Raw genomic sequence first — 17,479 nt, forward strand, 5'->3', positions numbered from 1 at the left:
CTGTCAACCTTCCCTTTTTTTGCCGGAAATTCCCTTATTCCAGTGCCATTTCCCGCTGCTATCCCGGATTGTTAGGTATCCTGTAGAGTAGACTGCCCCGGGACAGGTGAGGCTGCGGATCCCTTATTTTCAAATCTGAACATTGACAGCTATGGCTGCAGGGTGGCATCGTCCCAGCTTTCTGAAAATATTTAGTGATGAGGAAGCCAGTGACTGCACATCGGATCATAAGGAGACTTATTTGTGCGACATTTTGGATGGCATATAAGATGCCAGGTAGATTCCAATGATACAATAAATTTTGAGGGACAGCGCAAGGGGGCGCATCCAGCCTCGCAGCCTCCCAGGGCCCAACCCACAGCCAGCGAGCTCCGATGCCCAGAGAGGCAGGAAACGGGGCCAGCCAGGGGGACTCGAGAGCGGCTGCACTTTCCTGTCCCCCGCCGAGGAGAGCGGAGGAGCAGCGGCCCGTGGCCTGGCGAGTTTCCCCGGAGAGGAGCCGGATTCCGGTGCAGGGACGGAGCGAGGAGTCCGAGGTGCAGGAGGCGGGGGGGGCAGGAGCGGGAGGAGGAGGGGGAGAGCACGTGGGCCTGGCAGGATCAGGCCCCGAGCCCAGCTAGAGGCTGCAGGGCGCCCCCCAACCGGGCAGGAAGGGGAAGGGGCGCAGCTGAGGGGCAGGGCATCTGCAGGAGGGCGCAGGGGCAAACATCTCTGGCTCAGGCTGGCACGGACCCTGCCGGAGACCCTGGGGAGCTGCTGCCTTCAGTCCTGAGCTCAAGGGGCAGAATGAGGGGTCCAAGGCAGCTGCTGCTTCGCGATGGACGATGCATATAGTCATCCCATGATCAGCGGCGGCGTTGGGGCTTTTGCCTCCCGGGGCGGTCGCTGAGTCTGCCGCCCCTCTCCCTGTCCCTCAGCAGGGAGCCCAGCCCATTTCGACGGTCCTCCCCACGGCGGACAGGGAAGGGGAGGCGGGGAGGAGAAGGAAGAGCAGTGCAGCAGGGAGGTGCCCCTCTCACTCTGCAGCCCCCCTGACACCCTTTGCAAGCCTCCACTACTGCCCCCCTTCCTCTGCCAGTGCCATTGATAAATCTATCGCCCTTATTTGTGAATTGGTCTGATCGCCTTTGAAAGCTCTCTTTGTGCACCGCATCTTGTGGCAATGATGTCCATCAGATTCATTTAGCAAGGAAATTGCTTCTTTTGTCTTCCCCAAATCAAGGTACACTGTGCCTACACATGGAGGTTCTGTTGTTCTGTCACGACTAATAAAACGGCTAATAGATCTTTTCCCCGGAGAATGCATCTGATCTTTCCCCAAACTATCAAAGCTAGTGACCTCTTGTGTCTGCGTGTGAATAAGTGTGACAGGCTTAAACCTGTCTCATTAATTGTTTTATTTCCACCTTCCTCAGTAATACAGCTGAGTTTTCAGATGAAGGCTGAGGGTTGAAGTGGGTGACGGTTTTGAGAATGCAGAGGAAAGGAGGATTCTTAAGAAGTGTGGCATATGGAAATGAATTAATGATAATAAAAACATTGAAGACAGTATTGTTAAAGACTGAGGAAGGCGAAATTGAAATTAGCTATTCATGTTCAGGTTATTGCTCCTTTCATTTCTATACTGCTTCATATTTTTAAGAAAAAAATCTAATTAGTAATTAGAGAGAAATCTCATTGCAATTTGTGTCCATAGGATGTTGAGAACATTAACTCTGTAGATCCAGTTCTCTCCTCCTGATAGTCTCAGATTTGATTGTTCTTTCTGATAGAGCAGGAGGAACGAAACATTTATGGTCTTAAAGCTGCATTGATTCTGGAGGCCACATTCCAGTGAACTTTGTGGCCAATGTATGCGCATGCATGTACACACTGAAAAGAGATGCAGACCATAAAGTCACATGCACACATGCCATAGATGCTGCACACACTCACCAGAGGTGCTGCACACACTCACCAGACATGCCATCTAGCATACATACAAGTCTTGCAGACACAATCAGCATGTTTAGACCTTCCAACCCCAGTGCTGGGCTGGAGGAGAAATAAGAGCACAAGAAGACTCTGCTGAATTAGCAAGGAGATCTGTGGAAAAAAGACCCTTCAGATCGTTCTTTAGAAATCCTTTAAAGAGCAGCCAGAGGGATCATTTATTTCCAGAGAAGGGCTTTTACCGCATTTCAGCGCTGTGCTGGTTTGTGGTGAAATTGGAGTTGAAAAGATCTCTCTAAGGGCCCCTTAGGCATCTTTCTCTCCAGGACAAACAGAGATCTTCATCCTATGATCAGATCAGGAGATGGAAACGGCAGGGACTAGCAGGACACACCCTGAGGCTTGGCAAGCCATATGCAGTAAATGGACTGCAAGTTAAAGTGTCTTCAGTCGAGAGTTTGTGACCATCAAATATAAAATATTTTGGAGTGAGTTCTTTGATTTTGTTGGTCAATATTCCTTTTGTTAGTTTCTTGGGCTGTGCAGATCCCATACATTTAAAGCACGTGCCTTCCCCCAGAGAACCACAGGACCTGTAGTTTATTGCTACAGCTCTCAACACCCCTAACAAACGGTAGCTCACAGGATTTCTTGGGTGAAGCCATGTACTTTCAATGTTAGGTGGGTCTGTCACAGCCTTAATCATATACAAAGATCTGTTGCTGCCTTTCCAACATGCTAGAAGTTGCAGCCAGGATCAGCATTCCCTGTCCACTGAACATGCTCAGTCCTCTCACTGGGTTGTTTTTGGATTTCCTCCTTGGAAATCCTTGGTCCCCCCCCCCCAAATATTATTTGTACTTCCATAAACCTTGATGTTTCCCCCAGTCTTTGGATAACTTCCCCTCGTCCCTGGGAGGAGCCGTTTGGGTGACATAATGATTGTTATTCACAGCCTGAACATCAGAAATAGAAAGAGTAATAATATATTTCAAAAACTGGCAAATGGTTAAAAAATGTGCTTTTGTTTTTATTCTTGGGTTTTATTTTACTTTGTGTTTACTTCTTTTCCAGCAGGGTGGCGTAAAAATGGAAGAGCAGGGACCCAAGAGACCCATTCAAAGGGAGAGACTGAAGTACAAAGGAAAGAAACCTCCTGCCGGCCAAGTTGGGACCATCAGGGATCTTCTGCCTCGGACAGATTTATGTCAAATTAAGCAGGAGCAAGAGGAGGGGCAGCCGCAGCAGCACTGGGAGGCCCAGAAGCAGGATTTCCTGAAGACGATGCAGCCCCCTCGTTCAGGGTGGGAAACCCCACAGCCTCTCAGTTCTCCCCACTCTGGGGATGGTGTCCTCTCCTTCAGGGGAGCTGCAGATGCCAGTCGGTGGCCCAGTGGGAGAGCAGGGGGGACAGACCAGACCCTGCTCCCAGACACTGAGGGGCTTCTGGGAAAGGTAAGTGCCCTCCTCTCACCTGGGTTTCCAGCACCTGGAGGTCACAGGTCCACTGCCTCTAGACATGGAGGTTCTGTTTAGCTTTGGTGGTGAATATTCCTCCTCCCTGCACTTCCACTCTAATCCACTTTAAAAAGCCTTGCTAGACCAAACTTTCTTACACATGGGAGGTTTGCGATCATATCTCCTGCGATTCTTACTTTACTTAAACAACTGCAGGGGACTCTGAATTTTATCAGAGCAGAAGCTGTGTCAGAAGAGGGGTCCTTCCACCAACCCCCGTTTTCCTCCTCTAAATTGCCTCCATTTCCAAAATGCTCTTTTCTCCCCACTGAGGTAAAAATCTTGGCACGTCTTGTAGCCTCAGCAATCCCATGTGTAGTCGCATTAAATAAGACTGGCCCATCTTGCAAGGTTGTTGCAAGATCTATTAAGATAATGGCCAGATTCAGATGACTGAATCACAGCCTGAAAAGCTGGGTTAAAAATAGGAACAGTTTTTAATGCATTGCTGCAGCAAAGTTACAATAAAACCTAAGTTGACCCAAGTTGAAAACCAAAAACTCTAGCCGCCACCGCAGTCTCCTGGCCCCCACAACCAGAATGCATCACTCCAGGAAGGACCCCCACCCAACCTTTAGTGAGAGAGGGCAAAAGAAAAGGACTCTACATTGGTAGTTGCACAAATTTACCAGCTGTGGTCCTGCACTGACAGTAAGGCTAACAAACAGGGGAGCTGGGAACATGCTGGTCCCATAGCTCCCTGCAACTGCCTCCTGACCTAATTGTCCCAGCTTACCTCATGATTGGGCCGGCCCTGAGGGTGAACTGTGATGAAACCAGGCACTCTCTTATGAGCCATAACTAACAAACTTTCCATTTTGCCCAAACCAGGAAACTACAGCTGCCAGCTTTGGAACAAGCTGAGAGATTAATCTAACTTCAAACTGTGCTTGCTCAAAACAGGAAACTCAGGTTGATCAGTGGCTTCGTGGTTTGACTGATCCCACTTATAGCAGTAAAAATAGGAAGCCCTGTTGCGTTCAAAGGGGTTGTTTGGACAGAGTCTCTGATCAACATGCCTAGCAGGACAGGCTTAAAAAGGTAAAGGACCCCTGACCATTAGGTCCAGTCGTGACCGACTCTGGGGTTGTGACGCTCATCTCGCTTTATTGGCTGAGGGAGCCAGCGTACAGCTTCCTGTTCATGTGGCCAGCATGTCTAAGCCACTTCTTGTGAACCAGAGCAGTGCATGGGAACGCCCTTTATCTTCCTGCCGGAGCTGTACCTATTTATCTATTTGCACTTTGATGTGCTTTCGAACTGCTAGGTTGGCAGGAGCAGGGACCGAGCAACGGGAGCTCACCCTGTCGCGGAGATTCGAACCGCCAACCTTCTGATCGGCAAGTCCTAGGCTCTGTGGTTTAACCCACAGCGCCACCCGAGTCCCAGGACAGGCTTAGGAAGCAATTATTATTATTATTATTATTATTATTGTTATTGTTATTGTTATTGTTATTATTATTTGCATCCTGCCTATCTGACTGGGTTGCCTCTGCCCATCTGGGTAGCTTCCAACAAAATAGAAACCATCAAAAAATTCCTTGTAAAAGGCTGCCTTCGGAAGTCTTCCATTTTGTAGAAATGGCCTTCAGTTTTAAAGAATTGCCCTCTTTAAGGAATCACTTGGTGTAAACATGTATGTTGTCCTCTAGGTCCAAACACACACATAGTAAGAGCAAGCAGTGCTCCAAAGTGCTTATCTTGCAAACTTGCCATCTAGGTTGTTTACTCCTGACCAAAGTTCCTGTTTCCCAAAAGGAGAGGAGGGGGAGCAGAGGAGGAAACGGATGGGTTTGAAGGCTCTTTCCACCAGCCGCCTCTCTCCCCTGAGGAACAAGAGCAAAGGGTGTTTGCAGGGCAGAAGAACAGAGGAGGCGGCAGCGAGGGCAGAGGGAGCAGTGGGCGGATCGCCCGCCTCTCCCAGGGGGTCCTGATGTAAGCAAGGGGCTTCCTTCTTCTCCATGCAAGGGCCACCCATGTATTCAGAGCAGTTCTTTGCAGATGAACTCTTAAATTCCAAGGGACCTACTCTCAGGCCGCTAATGTACATACCATGCCAGCCTTAGGAAGGGAGGTGGGACAGGGAGGTGAAAGGAATTGCCAAAGGTGTTTCAAAATGGGTGGGGGATCTTGGGGAAGGGGTGCCCAATTGGGGCTTCTTCAGGGGGAGCAGAATGTCTTGGGCAGGGGAATCCCTGCAGGGGCTCTCAGACTCCCTTGGCTTCTTCTTCCCTCCCTCCCAGGAAGCTGCAACTGGCTCTGGATTCTGCGCTCCTCAGGAAGCTGAACCTGCAAACCTAGCTGAGACTGAACCTGCAACCCTGGCCAGGATGGAAGGAGGAAGATGGACGGGTGACCTGGTCAGGCTGTCTCCCGCATCCCTCCCCACAACCTCTGAGCATTCCCTCCCAGGACCCTTGGAGAAATCTGGTGAGTTCCAGGGGAGAGGAGATGGGGACAGGGATTGATTGATTGATTGATTGATGGATGGATGGATAGATGGATGGATAGATGGATGGTGGAGGGAGAAAGGGGAAAAGATGGAGTGGAGACAAATGGAAGGAAGTTCCTGAACGTAAGAAGGAAGGGGTGAGGCCTTCTCCAAAGCAGCTTTTCTTCCTCCAGGCTTTTAAATCTTAGATGTTATTTCCCCAGCAGGAATATTGATGATAATGATGTGGCACACCAATCCTGAAAAACGGGTGAAGGGGAATGGAAATGCTTCCCATAATTATTTATAATTAATCTATTACCCTTATTTTTTATAGACAGGGTCAGAGTGATACATTCCACCAGCATCAAAATAAATGCATGCAGCTCCCCAGTTTGGTGGACTTAAGGGACAAAGGACCCGTTATCATGATACATAATTCCTGTGGCTGGAGGCTCTACACTTAGGATTCGACATATAAAGTCCAAGAGCGTCTGGTATTAGAAGCAAATTGTGTAAACTTGCCAATCTTACAGACTGGGGTTGTTTGTGAGAGTGAGTGAGTGGGATAATAATTTCTAGCACCCCTGTAATTTTCTCCGTTCCTAAGCTTCTATGGGTGGGACGCGGGTGGCGGTGGGACGCGGGTGGCGCTGTTGGTAAAACCTCAGCGATTAGGGCTTGCCGATCGCATGGTCAGCAGTTCGAATCCCCGCGGCAGGGTGAGCTCCCATCTTTCGGTCCCAGCTCCTGCCCACCTAGCAGTTCGAAAGCAGCCCTAAGTGCCAGTAGATAAATAGGTACCGCTTTATAGCAGGAAGTTAAATGGTGTTTCCGTGTGCTGCGCTGGTGCCGGCTCGCCACGGCAGCTTTGTCACGCTGGCCACCTGACCCGGAAGTGTCTCCGGACAGCGCTGGCCCCGGCCTCTTAAGTGAGATGGGCGCACAACCCTAGAGTCGGACACGACTGGCCCGTACGGGCAGAGTTACCTTTACCTTTACCTTTAAGCTTCTATGGAGATACTGTGGTACAACCTTGGTACAAATTTCAAAATAAGTACACAAAGCCAACAAAGAGACTCAGAGGTTTATAGTGGCACCGAGTAAATGTAAAGGGACCCCTGACCATTAGGTCCAGTCGTGACTGACTCTGGGGTTGTGGCGCTCATCTCGCTTTACTGGCTGAGGGGGCCGGCGTACAGCTTCCGGGTCATGTGGCCAGCATGACTAAGCCACTTCTGGTGAACCAGAGCAGCGCACAGAAACGCCGTTTACCTTCCCGCTGGAGCGGTACCTATTTATCTACTTGCACTTTGACATGCTTTCAAACTGCTAGTTGGCAGCAGCAGGGACCGAGCAACGGGAGCTCACCCTGTCACGGGGATTCGCACCGCCAACCTTCTGATCGGCAAGCCGTGGCTCTGTGGTTTAGACCACAGCGCCACCCGCGTCCCTTAAAGTTCCCTTAGAGAGATCCTTTAACTCCAATCTCAGCAGGAATCAGCACAGTGCTGAGATGGGATAGGAGTCCTGATTTGGAGATAAATGATCCCACTGGCTGCTCTTTAAAGAGGGTTTCTAAAGAACAATCAGAAGGGTCTTTTTTCATGGATCTCATTGCTAATTCAGCATGTTCTTCTTGTGCTCTTATTTTCCCCCACCCCAGCACTGGGAATGGAAGGTCTAAACATGCTGGTTCATAGCTGTCAACTTTCAGATTTGAAAATAAGGGATCAGCAGCCTCACCTGTCCCCACGTCCCTGTGGCACCACGTATCCTACTCAAAATTCCACTTTGTCAGACTGCAGCCCACAAAAGCTTAGGCCATAATACCTTTATCAGCTTTTAAGGGCTGCAAAAGATGAAAAAAACAGAAGCATAGTTCATCTATCGACTTCCATCCTACAGGAGACAGTGATGGCCAGCAACTTGGATAGCTTGAAAAAAAGGATAAGGCTGACGTCTCTGCTCTGCCCTCGCGGTCTAGGCAATAATGCTTCTTGATACTAGTTTCTGGAAAGCACATGAAGGCAGAGAAGACTCTTGTGCTCCAGTCCTGCTTGCCGGTTTCCCACAGGCATCTGGTTGGCCTCTGTGAGAAGAGGATGCTGGACTAGGTGGGCCTTTGCCTGATCCAGAAGGCTCTTCTTAGGTTCCAATATAGTGCAACATTTTTACAGTTACATGTAGCACTTAAGATTTATTTATTTCACAAGGGAAATACTGTTACTTTACCCTGAGATCATTTCTTCACTTCAGAAAGAAAAATACAGAGATGTGTCTAATAAGCTAATTCCACCATAGATCTGTATTATAAAATGATGCTGCTTTATTAAGTGTGAATGGAGTGATCATGTGTTGCTCTTGCCACTATCTCATCTGCTTTCCAAAAAAAATGGAACCTAGAGAGGACAGTGGAGAATGGAGACGGTGTTAAAATGAGAGAAGGTACAGATTGGGATTGACAGGTGTTCAGTTCCTTTTTTGTCTTTCTTGAAAGTCTAACAGGATTCTCTTTCCTCACAGACTCCCAAACAGGTGAGGAAGATGAAAGTCAGAATTCTATGGAGCCACAGGTGAATTCATTGGAAAGAACAAAGAAACTGAGGATACAACAACAAACTCACAAAGGAGAGAAACTATTTGAATGTATGAAGTGTGGAACGAGCTTTAGTCATAGTCAAGCACTTAGAATGCATCAACGAACTCACACGGGTGAGAAACCATTTAAATGTATGGAGTGCGGTAAGAGCTTCAGTGGAAGTGGACATCTTAGAATACACCAACGTACTCACACCGGGGAGAAACCATTTGAATGTATTGAATGTGAAAAGAGCTTCAGTACCACTTGGAAACTTCGAATACATCAGCGAACTCACACAGGGGAGAAACCATTTAAATGTTTTGAATGTGGAAAAAGCTATAGTCGAAGCGGAGAACTTAGAATACACCAACGAACTCACACAGGGGAAAAACCATTTAAATGTATGGAATGTGGAAAGAGCTACAGGGATAGTGGATCACTTAGAATACACCAACGAACTCACACAGGGGAGAAACCATTTAAATGTATGGAGTGCGGTAAGGGCTTCAGTCGAAGTGGAACCCTTAGAAGTCATCTACGAATACACACGGAGGATAAACCACTGAAATGTATTGAATGTGGAAAGAGCTTCAGTGAAAGTGGAGCACTTAGAATACACCAACGAATTCACACAGGTGAGAAACCATTTAAATGTATGGAGTGCGGTAAGAGCTTCAATGATAGTGGATCACTTAGAATACACCAACGTACTCACACGGGAGAGAAACCATTTAAATGTATTGAATGTGGAAAGAGCTTCAGTGAAAGTGGACATCTTAGAAGACACCAACGAACTCACACAGGGGAGAAACCATTTAAATGTATTGAATGTGGAAAGAGCTACAGTCAATGTGGAGGCCTTAGAATACACCAACGAACTCACACAGGGGACAAACCATTTAAATGTATGCAGTGTGGAAAGAGCTTCCATGAAAGTGGAGCACTTAGAAGACATCAACAAACTCACACAGGGGAGAAACCATTTGAATGTATTGAATGTGGAAAAAGCTATAGTCGAAGCGGAGAACTTAGAATACACCAACGAATTCACACAGGGGAAAAACCATTTAAATGTATGGAATGTGGAAAGAGCTACAGTGATAGTGGATCACTTAGAATACACCAACGAACTCACACAGGGGAGAAACCATTTAAATGTATGCAGTGTGGAAAGAACTTCCATGAAAGTGGAGCACTTAGAAGACATCAACAAACTCACACAGGGGAGAAACCATTTGAATGTATTGAATGTGGAAAAAGCTACAGTCGAAGTGGAGCACTTAGAATACACCAACGAACTCACACAGGGGAAAAACCATTTAAATGTATGGAATGTGGAAAGAGCTACAGGGATAGTGGATCACTTAGAATACACCAACGAACTCACACAGGGGAGAAACCATTTAAATGTATGCAGTGTGGAAAGAGCTTCCATGAAAGTGGAGCACTTAGAATACATCAGCGAACTCACACAGGGGAGAAACCATTTGAATGTGTGGATTGTGGAAAGAGCTTCAGTCGAAGTGGGACACTTAGAAGACATGAACGAACTCACACAGGGGAGAAACCATTTAAATGTATTGAATGTGGAAAGAGCTACAGTCGAAGTAGAGAACTTAGAATACACCAACGAACACACACAGGGGAAAAACCATTTAAATGTATGGAATGTGGAAAGAGCTTCCATGAAAGTGGAGCACTTAGAATACACCAACGAACTCACACAGGGGAAAAACCATTTGAATGTGTGGATTGTGGAAAGAGCTTCAGTCGAAGTGGGACATTTAGAATACACCAACGAACTCACACAATGGAGAAACCATTTGAATGTGTGGATTGTGGAAAGAGCTTCAGTCGAAGTGGGACACTTAGAAGACATCAGCGAACTCACACGGGGGAGAAATCAATTAAATGTATTGAATATGGAAAGAGCTACAGCCAATATGGAGCACTTAGAAGACATCAACAAACTCATACAGGGCAAAAACCACAGATACTTTAATAAACTGCATAGGTGTTTTTTACCTTTCCTTCTATGCTTCCTTGCAATACTGACAAAATCAAACCATGCCAATGCTTTCAGCCCCAGAAGAGGAGCTCCCCTTGGTGTCAAAAGAAAGCAGTCCTGTGCCACATTTCGTAGCAGTTACTTTAACAAACTCTACCTGGGCCTGCCTTTGAAAAGAGCTCAGAAGCTTCAATGGCTCAAAGAGCAGTATAGGACTCCCTTATTGGAACAGCTTCGTCTGCCTAATTGTCTGTTTCTGAACACAATCAATGTTTCCACAAGAAGAGGAAGATACATTTGGAGTGCAGCATTTTTAATAAGAAATGGACCCATGACTATTTCTTTGTGGAGCTGAGCCTCATTTGTGGTGAGGCCCTCTCCGTCCTGAAGAAGGACCACCTGCAGACACACTGCAGGACGAAGCACATCCAGTACGAGGAGTTCCAAGGGCAGCTGTGCCAGGAGAAGGTCAAGGCTCTGAAAACGGACCTGTTGGGTAACCTGTGGCCCCTCCAGATGATGTCAAATTGCAACTCACGTCTTCTTTAGCCGCTGGCCACGCTGGCTGGGGCTCATGGGAGCTGGAGTCCAAGGATCTAGGTCCACAAATGCCAGGGACAATTCAAATCCCTCCTCAGTCGTGAAGCCGATTGGGCGACTTAAAGCTGGTCACCATCTTTATGCGAAACCTCCCTCGCAGGGTTGCTGTGTGCGTGAAAGCAATATATCTTGTGGTGGGCTTGATGAGGGAAGTGTGGAACATAAATGTAATTCATAGGTAAGAAGACAGGAAATAGTTCTGAATCTGACTGAAAATAAAGGATTCTTTGTCTCCAAGTTGCATATAGCAAGCACCTGTGTTGTTGAACTCTAGCTGAAGTCTCAGCATCTGGTTCCTCAGCACTCTGCACTCTCTCTGAAAACCTCCAGCTGTCAGGTGACAGGAACCAGCCAATGCCTCCCAGTTCAGAAACAGTCTGCCAAGAGCTGAGATTGGTAGTGGACAACCAGGGAAACTTAGGGGAGCAACAACATTTTTTATTCCATGCTCATGAATGTTGATTTGAATCAATTTGCCAGATGTGTTCAAAATAGTAGGGAAAATTTATGGTTGACACCACCTTCGGACAGTTTTGACAGGAATTTGGGGAACTGGGAATATTTTTAGCTCCATCAAGGTTGATGGATCAGCAAATAGCTGGAGAGGATTAAGGGGCGGTGGCGGGAATCAGGCCTTGTTTCTCATGTGACAGATAACCGATTCCACAGTTCTTAAATGTGACCATTTGCTGCCTCCCAAAATGATGCTTAAGCCTCCCCCCCCCAAAAAAAAACCCTCAAACATGGCAGCTGGTCTTGTCAAACGGGCCAATATAAGGTTCATTTGGCAAGATTGTTGTTGTTTAGTTATTTAGTTGTCCGACTCTTCGTGACCCCATGGACTAGAGCATGCCAGGCACTCCTCTCTTCCACTTCCACCCACAGCTTGGTCAAACTCATGCTGGTAGCTTCGAGAACACTGTCCAACCATCTTGTCCTCTGTCGTCCCCTTCTCCTTGTTCCCTCCATCTTTCCCAACATCAGGGTCTTTTCCAGGGAGTCTTCTCTTCTCATGAGGTGGCCAAAGTATTGGATCCTCCGCTTCACGATCTGTCCTTCCAGTGAGCACTCAGGGCTGATTTCCTTCAAAATGGATAGGTTTGATCTTTTTGCAGTCCATGGGACTCTAAAGAGTCTCCTCCAGCACCATAATTCAAAAGTATCAATTCTTCGGCGATCAGCCTTCTTTATGGTCCAGCTCTCACTTACAGACATCACTACTGGGAAAACCATAGCTTTAACTATACGGACCTTTGTTGGCAAGGTGATGTCTTTGCTTTTTAGGATGCTGTCTAGGTTTGTCCTTGCTTTTCTCCCAAGAAACAGGAGTCTTTTAATTTTGTGACTGCTGTCACCATCTGCAGTGATCATGGAGCCCCAGAAAGTAAAATCTCTCACTGCCTCCATTTCTTCCCCTTCTACAGTAGTGCCCCGCAAGACGAACGCCTCGCAAGACGGAAAACCCGCTAGACGAAAGGGTTTTCCGTTTTGGAGGCGCTTCGCAAAACGAATTTCCCTATGGGCTTGCTTCGCAAGACGAAAGCCCATAGGGAAATCTCCGGGACAGCGGGGAAGCGCAGCGCGTCTTCCCCACTGTCCTCGGACCTCCTCCCGCCGCCGGACATCGGAACGAAGCTCCGATGTCCGGCGGGGGGGGGGGAACGTCTCCTCCCTCCAACGGACATCGGAACGAAGCTCCGATGTCCGGCGGGGGGGGGGAACGTCTCCTCCCTCCAACGGACATCGGAACGAAGCTCCGATGTCCGGCGGGGGGGGGGGAACGTCTCCTCCCTCCAACGGACATCGGAACGAAGCTCCGATGTCCGGCGGGGGGGGGGGACGTCTCCTCCCTCCAACGGACATCGGAACGAAGCTCCGATGTCCGGCGGGGGGGGGGAACGTCTCCTCCCTCCAACGGACATCGGAACGAAGCTCCGATGTCCGGCGGGGGGGGGGGAACGTCTCCTCCCTCCAACGGACATCGGAACGAAGCTCCGATGTCCGGCGGGGGGGGGAACGTCTCCTCCCTCCAACGGACATCGGAACGAAGCTCCGATGTCCGGCGGGGGGGGAACGTCTCCTCCCTCCAACGGACATCGGAACGAAGCTCCGATGTCCGGCGGGGGGGGGGACGTCTCCTCCCACCGCCGGACATCGGAACGAAGCTCCGATGTCCGGCGGGGGGGGAACGTCTCCTCCTGCAGCCCGGCATCGGATGGCTGTCCTGAAGATTTGGGGTGGGAGGAGGGTTTTCCTTCCCACCGCCAACATTCAGAATGCTGTTCTGAATGTTGGCGGTGGGGAGGAAAAACCCTCCTCCCACGCAAGCCCCGGGAACAGAGGAGAAGCGCTGCGCGCCTTCCCCTCTGTTCCCGTACCTGTCCTGAAGGCTTGCGGTGCGGAGAAAAGCCCTTCTCCGCACCGCCAGCCTGGCAAGCGGTTTCCCTAGGAACGCATTAATTGATTTTCAATGCATTCCTATGGGAAACCGTGCTTCGCAAGACGAAAAACTCGCAAGAAGAAAGAACTTGCGGAACGAATTAATTTCGTCTTGCGAGGCACCACTGTATTTGCCAGGAGGTGATGGGACCAGTGGCCATGATCTTCGTTTTTTTGATGTTGAGCTTTAGACCATATTTTGCGCTCTCCTCTTTCACCCTCATTGAAAGGTTCTTTAATTCCTCCTCACTTTCTGCCATCAAGGTTGTGTCATCCTCATATCTGAGGTTGTTGATATTTCTTCCGGCAATCTTAATTCCAGTTTGGGATTCATCCACTCCAGCCTTTCTCATGTTGAATTCCGAATATAAGTTAAATAAGCGGGGAGACAGTATACAGCCTTGTCACACTCTTTCCCAATTTTGAACCAATCAGTTGTTCCATATCCAGTTCTAACTGTAGCTTCTTGTCCCACATAGAGATTTCTTATGTTATGGAAATTATGGGAGATTTCTCATGTTACGGAGATTTCTCATCTTACGGAAACAACATATTGCTAGACTGTTAAATGTTACAAAAATTATGCCTGAATGTATCCTTTCAACGTGACAGCTCAGGGAAGTTACCTAGCTTTAAAAATAATATGAAATCAACTCCTTTGAGAGTTTCCTCCATTCCAAAGATATTTTCCCCTTGAAAAAGGACTCCAGGAAGTGTCCAGGGGTGAGAATTGCTGAGCTGGGCCAAGGAAAGCCTAATCCCATCACCAAACTTGCCAAGGGGCCAGACATGCAAAGGAAGTTCTATTGTACTTTGGGTGATGGGACTTCAGAGGTGTTTGCCTATGCTAATCTTATACCTGAGTCTTGCCCTGACATGTCTACTTATGCTAATCTTGTACCAAGGGCTTGTCTGGACATGTTTGCCAAGGTTAAACTAGTGTAACCCCTGTCTACCCCATCCCTTTTGTGACATGTCAGTGATGTAACAATCATATAGCAGTGATGCTCTACAAACTGTATTCTGGGATATGGTGGGAAAGTTTTAAAAGTCTTTGTCACCCCATGCTCGGGGTTCAAAATTCCTCTTTCAACCTGTTGCGAAATAAACTTTGGTCTACAGCTATTTGCTCCAGTTGATGGCTGGACTCCTTCCTTTATTCCACAAGGGACCCACGGGCTCTGCCCGACGGGCTGGGTGACTGAGCAGCCTCACACCTAGATTTTTCCGTAACACAGAGAAGACAGATGAGGTGATCTGCTGAGATATGATGGCGCCTGGCACACTTCCCCTGGGCCGATGGACACCTGTGCCGATAGAAAAAGCTTGAGCTCTCTTCACAGCTCTTAGCAGAGATCCGCAGCGGCAGAAAGTGTTGCCTTGTGTGTGGTTAATAAATCAGGCTGTGTGCAGGATTCTTGCTAATCTCTAACAGTCTTTAATGAGTAGATAGGTAGCCGTGTTGGTCTGCCATAGTCAAAATAAAAAATTCCTTCCAGTAGCACCTTAAAGACCAACTAAGTTAGTTCTTGGTATGAGCTTTCGTGTGCATGCACACGAAAGCTCATACCAAGAACTAACTTAGTTGGTCTTTAAGGTGCTACTGGAAGGAATTTTTTATTTAGTCTTTAATGAGTAGAAAAACATCATAAATCAGTCCCGGCGAGAGAGCAGGCATCCTTCTTGCCTCTCAGCCAAAAACGAAAGTAAATCACACACAAAGAAAGATTCCCGTATGTGAACATAACCACGCCTCAGAATGTGAGACGTCACACAGAACTGTTTAACCCTGTAAGTTCTGATTCTCCTCACATGATCGGGCACTCCCATTTCTTTAAAAACTTGCCATAGTTTGCTGTGGTTGACACAGTCAAAGGCTTTTGCATAGTCAATGAAGCAGAAGTAGATGTTTTTCATGAACTCTCTAGCTTTCTCCAAAATGCAGCGCATGTTTGCAATTTGGTTTCTGGTTCCTCTGCCCCTTCGAAATCCAGCTTGCACTTCTGGGAGTTCTTGGTCCACATACTGCTTGAGCCTTCCTTGTAGAATTTTAAGCATAACCTTGCAAGCGTGTGAAATGAGTGCAATTGTGCGGTAGTTGGAACATTCTTTGGCACTGCCCTTCTTTGGGATTGGGATGTAGACTGACCTTTTCCAATCCTCTGGCCACTGCTGAGTTTTCCAAAGTTGCTGGCATATTGAGTGTAGCACCTTACAGCATCATCCTTTAAAATTTTGGTTTTCAGGGAAGAAGCAGCCCTGGAAAATAAGGCAGGAATTCACCTTGAATCTTGCTAACAAAATCCTTTCATAGCTTTTTGTGAGGGTGTGGCTGCTAATCTTAAAGCCAGGATGAGCACTAAGAATTGGGCATCATTTACTCTGTTATAAAAAATAAAATAAAATACTTGTTCTGCTTCTAAAGAAACCCTTTGGAATGCATTCTTATTCTTTTTTCATAAAAAAAATCAAACAGCTGTGCAAAGGTGCTCCTGTGCAATGCAATGTCAGAATAACAAAATAATGAAACATCTCACAAGATCCTTGTTTTTTAAATATACAGCTAAAAAACCTTAAAACTCCTACAACACTTTCCAAATACAGTGGTGCCTCGCAAGACGAAATTAATTCGTTCCGCAAGTCTCTTCGTCTTGCGGTTTTTTCGTCTTGCGATGCACGGTTTCCCATAGGAATGCATTGAAAATCAATTAATGCGTTCCTAGGGAAACCGCCTTCAGATCAGGTCCGGGGACAGTCTGCCCCGGACCTCTTCTGAAGGCTGGGGGGGGGCAAGGGCTTTTCTTCCCACCCCCAGCATTTTAAAAAAACCTCGGGACAGCGGAGGACTTCTCCGCTGTCCGGGGCGATCTTAAAATGCTGGCGGGCGGCATTTTAAAATCGCCCCGGGACAGCGGAGGACTTCTCCGCTGTCCGGGGCGATTTAAAAGCCCCTGGGAAGGCAGGCAGGGGGGACAAAGACTTTTGCCCCCCGCCAGCCTTCAGAAGAGGTCCAGGACCTCTTCTGAAGGCTGGCGGGGGCGAAAGTCTTTGCTCCCCCCGCCTGCCTTCAAAAGCTGTCCGGCCAAGGCTTTGCGGACCTCTCCGCCAGCAGCGGCAGCGCTGCCGCTGCTGGCGGAGGGTTGCTGGCATGCCGAAGCCTGCGCGCACTGACATCAGCGCGCCCAGGTTTCGCGGACCTCTCTGCCAGCAGCGGCAGCGCTGCCGCTGCTGGCGGAGGGTTGCCGGCATGCCGAAGCCTGCGTGCACTGACATCAGCGCGCCCAGGCTTCGCGGACCTCTCCGCCAGCAGCGGCAGCGCTGCTGCTGCTGGCGGAGGGTTGCCGGCATGCCGAAGCCTGCGCGCGCTGACATCAGCGCGCCCAGGCTTCGCGGACCTCTCCGCCATCTCCCTGCAGCCCCATGCTGCAAAAGACGATCTCCCTGCAGCCCCTTGCTGCAAAAGACGTCCGGGGGAAGCGGGGAAGAAGCGCGTTGCTTCCCGCTGCCCCCGGGACCTCTTTTGAAGCAAAGGGCTGCAGGGAGATAGCGATCTCCCTGCAGCCCCTTGCTGCAAAAGACGTCCGGGGGAAGCGGGGAAGAAGCGTGTCGCTTCCCGCTGCTCCCGGACCTCTTTTGAAGCAAGGGGCTGCGGGGAGATAGCGATCTCCCTGCAGCCCCTTGCTGCAAAAGACGTCCGGGGGAAGCGGGGAAGAAGCGTGTCGCTTCCCGCTGCTCCCGGACCTCTTTTGAAGCAAGGGGCTGCGGGGAGATAGCGATCTCCCTGCAGCCCCTTGCTGCAAAAGACGTCCGGGGGAAGCGGGGAAGAAGCGCGTCGCTTCCCGCTGCTCCCGGACCTCTTTTGAAGCAAGGGGCTGCGGGGAGATAGCGATCTCCCTGCAGCCCCTTGCTGCAAAAGACGTCCGGGGGAAGCGGGGAAGAAGCGCGTCGCTTCCCGCTGCTCCCGGAC

The 17,479-nt window shown here is 48.8% G+C and overlaps 1 protein-coding gene and 1 long non-coding RNA gene across 2 annotated transcripts in view; one reads left to right on the plus strand and one right to left on the minus strand.

Annotated features, from left to right (window-relative positions):
* LOC310702089 overlaps window positions 1-14,646 on the minus strand; it is a 164,446-nt gene extending 149,800 nt beyond the window's left edge. The window contains exons 1-2 of the long non-coding RNA XR_014523217.1: window positions 13,639-14,646; window positions 10,975-12,491 (exon numbers count right to left, since the gene is read on the minus strand). This is a non-coding gene — a long non-coding RNA (uncharacterized lncRNA). The remainder of the gene's footprint in view (window positions 1-10,974; window positions 12,492-13,638) is intronic.
* The window catches only part of LOC310701150 (uncharacterized protein), a 105,258-nt gene continuing 88,176 nt past the window's right edge, over window positions 398-17,479 (plus strand). Inside the window, exons 1-5 of the mRNA XM_083491515.1 lie at window positions 398-536; window positions 3,007-3,387; window positions 5,694-5,880; window positions 8,408-12,496; window positions 13,651-14,764. Coding sequence (XP_083347641.1) covers window positions 3,022-3,387; window positions 5,694-5,880; window positions 8,408-10,467 — 2,613 coding nt within the window. The 5' untranslated portion in view covers window positions 398-536; window positions 3,007-3,021 and the 3' untranslated portion in view covers window positions 10,468-12,496; window positions 13,651-14,764. The remainder of the gene's footprint in view (window positions 537-3,006; window positions 3,388-5,693; window positions 5,881-8,407; window positions 12,497-13,650; window positions 14,765-17,479) is intronic.

This window comes from Podarcis liolepis, assembly GCF_965112155.1.
Source record: "Podarcis liolepis genome assembly, chromosome: 2".
Classification (NCBI taxonomy): domain Eukaryota; kingdom Metazoa; phylum Chordata; class Lepidosauria; order Squamata; family Lacertidae; genus Podarcis; species Podarcis liolepis.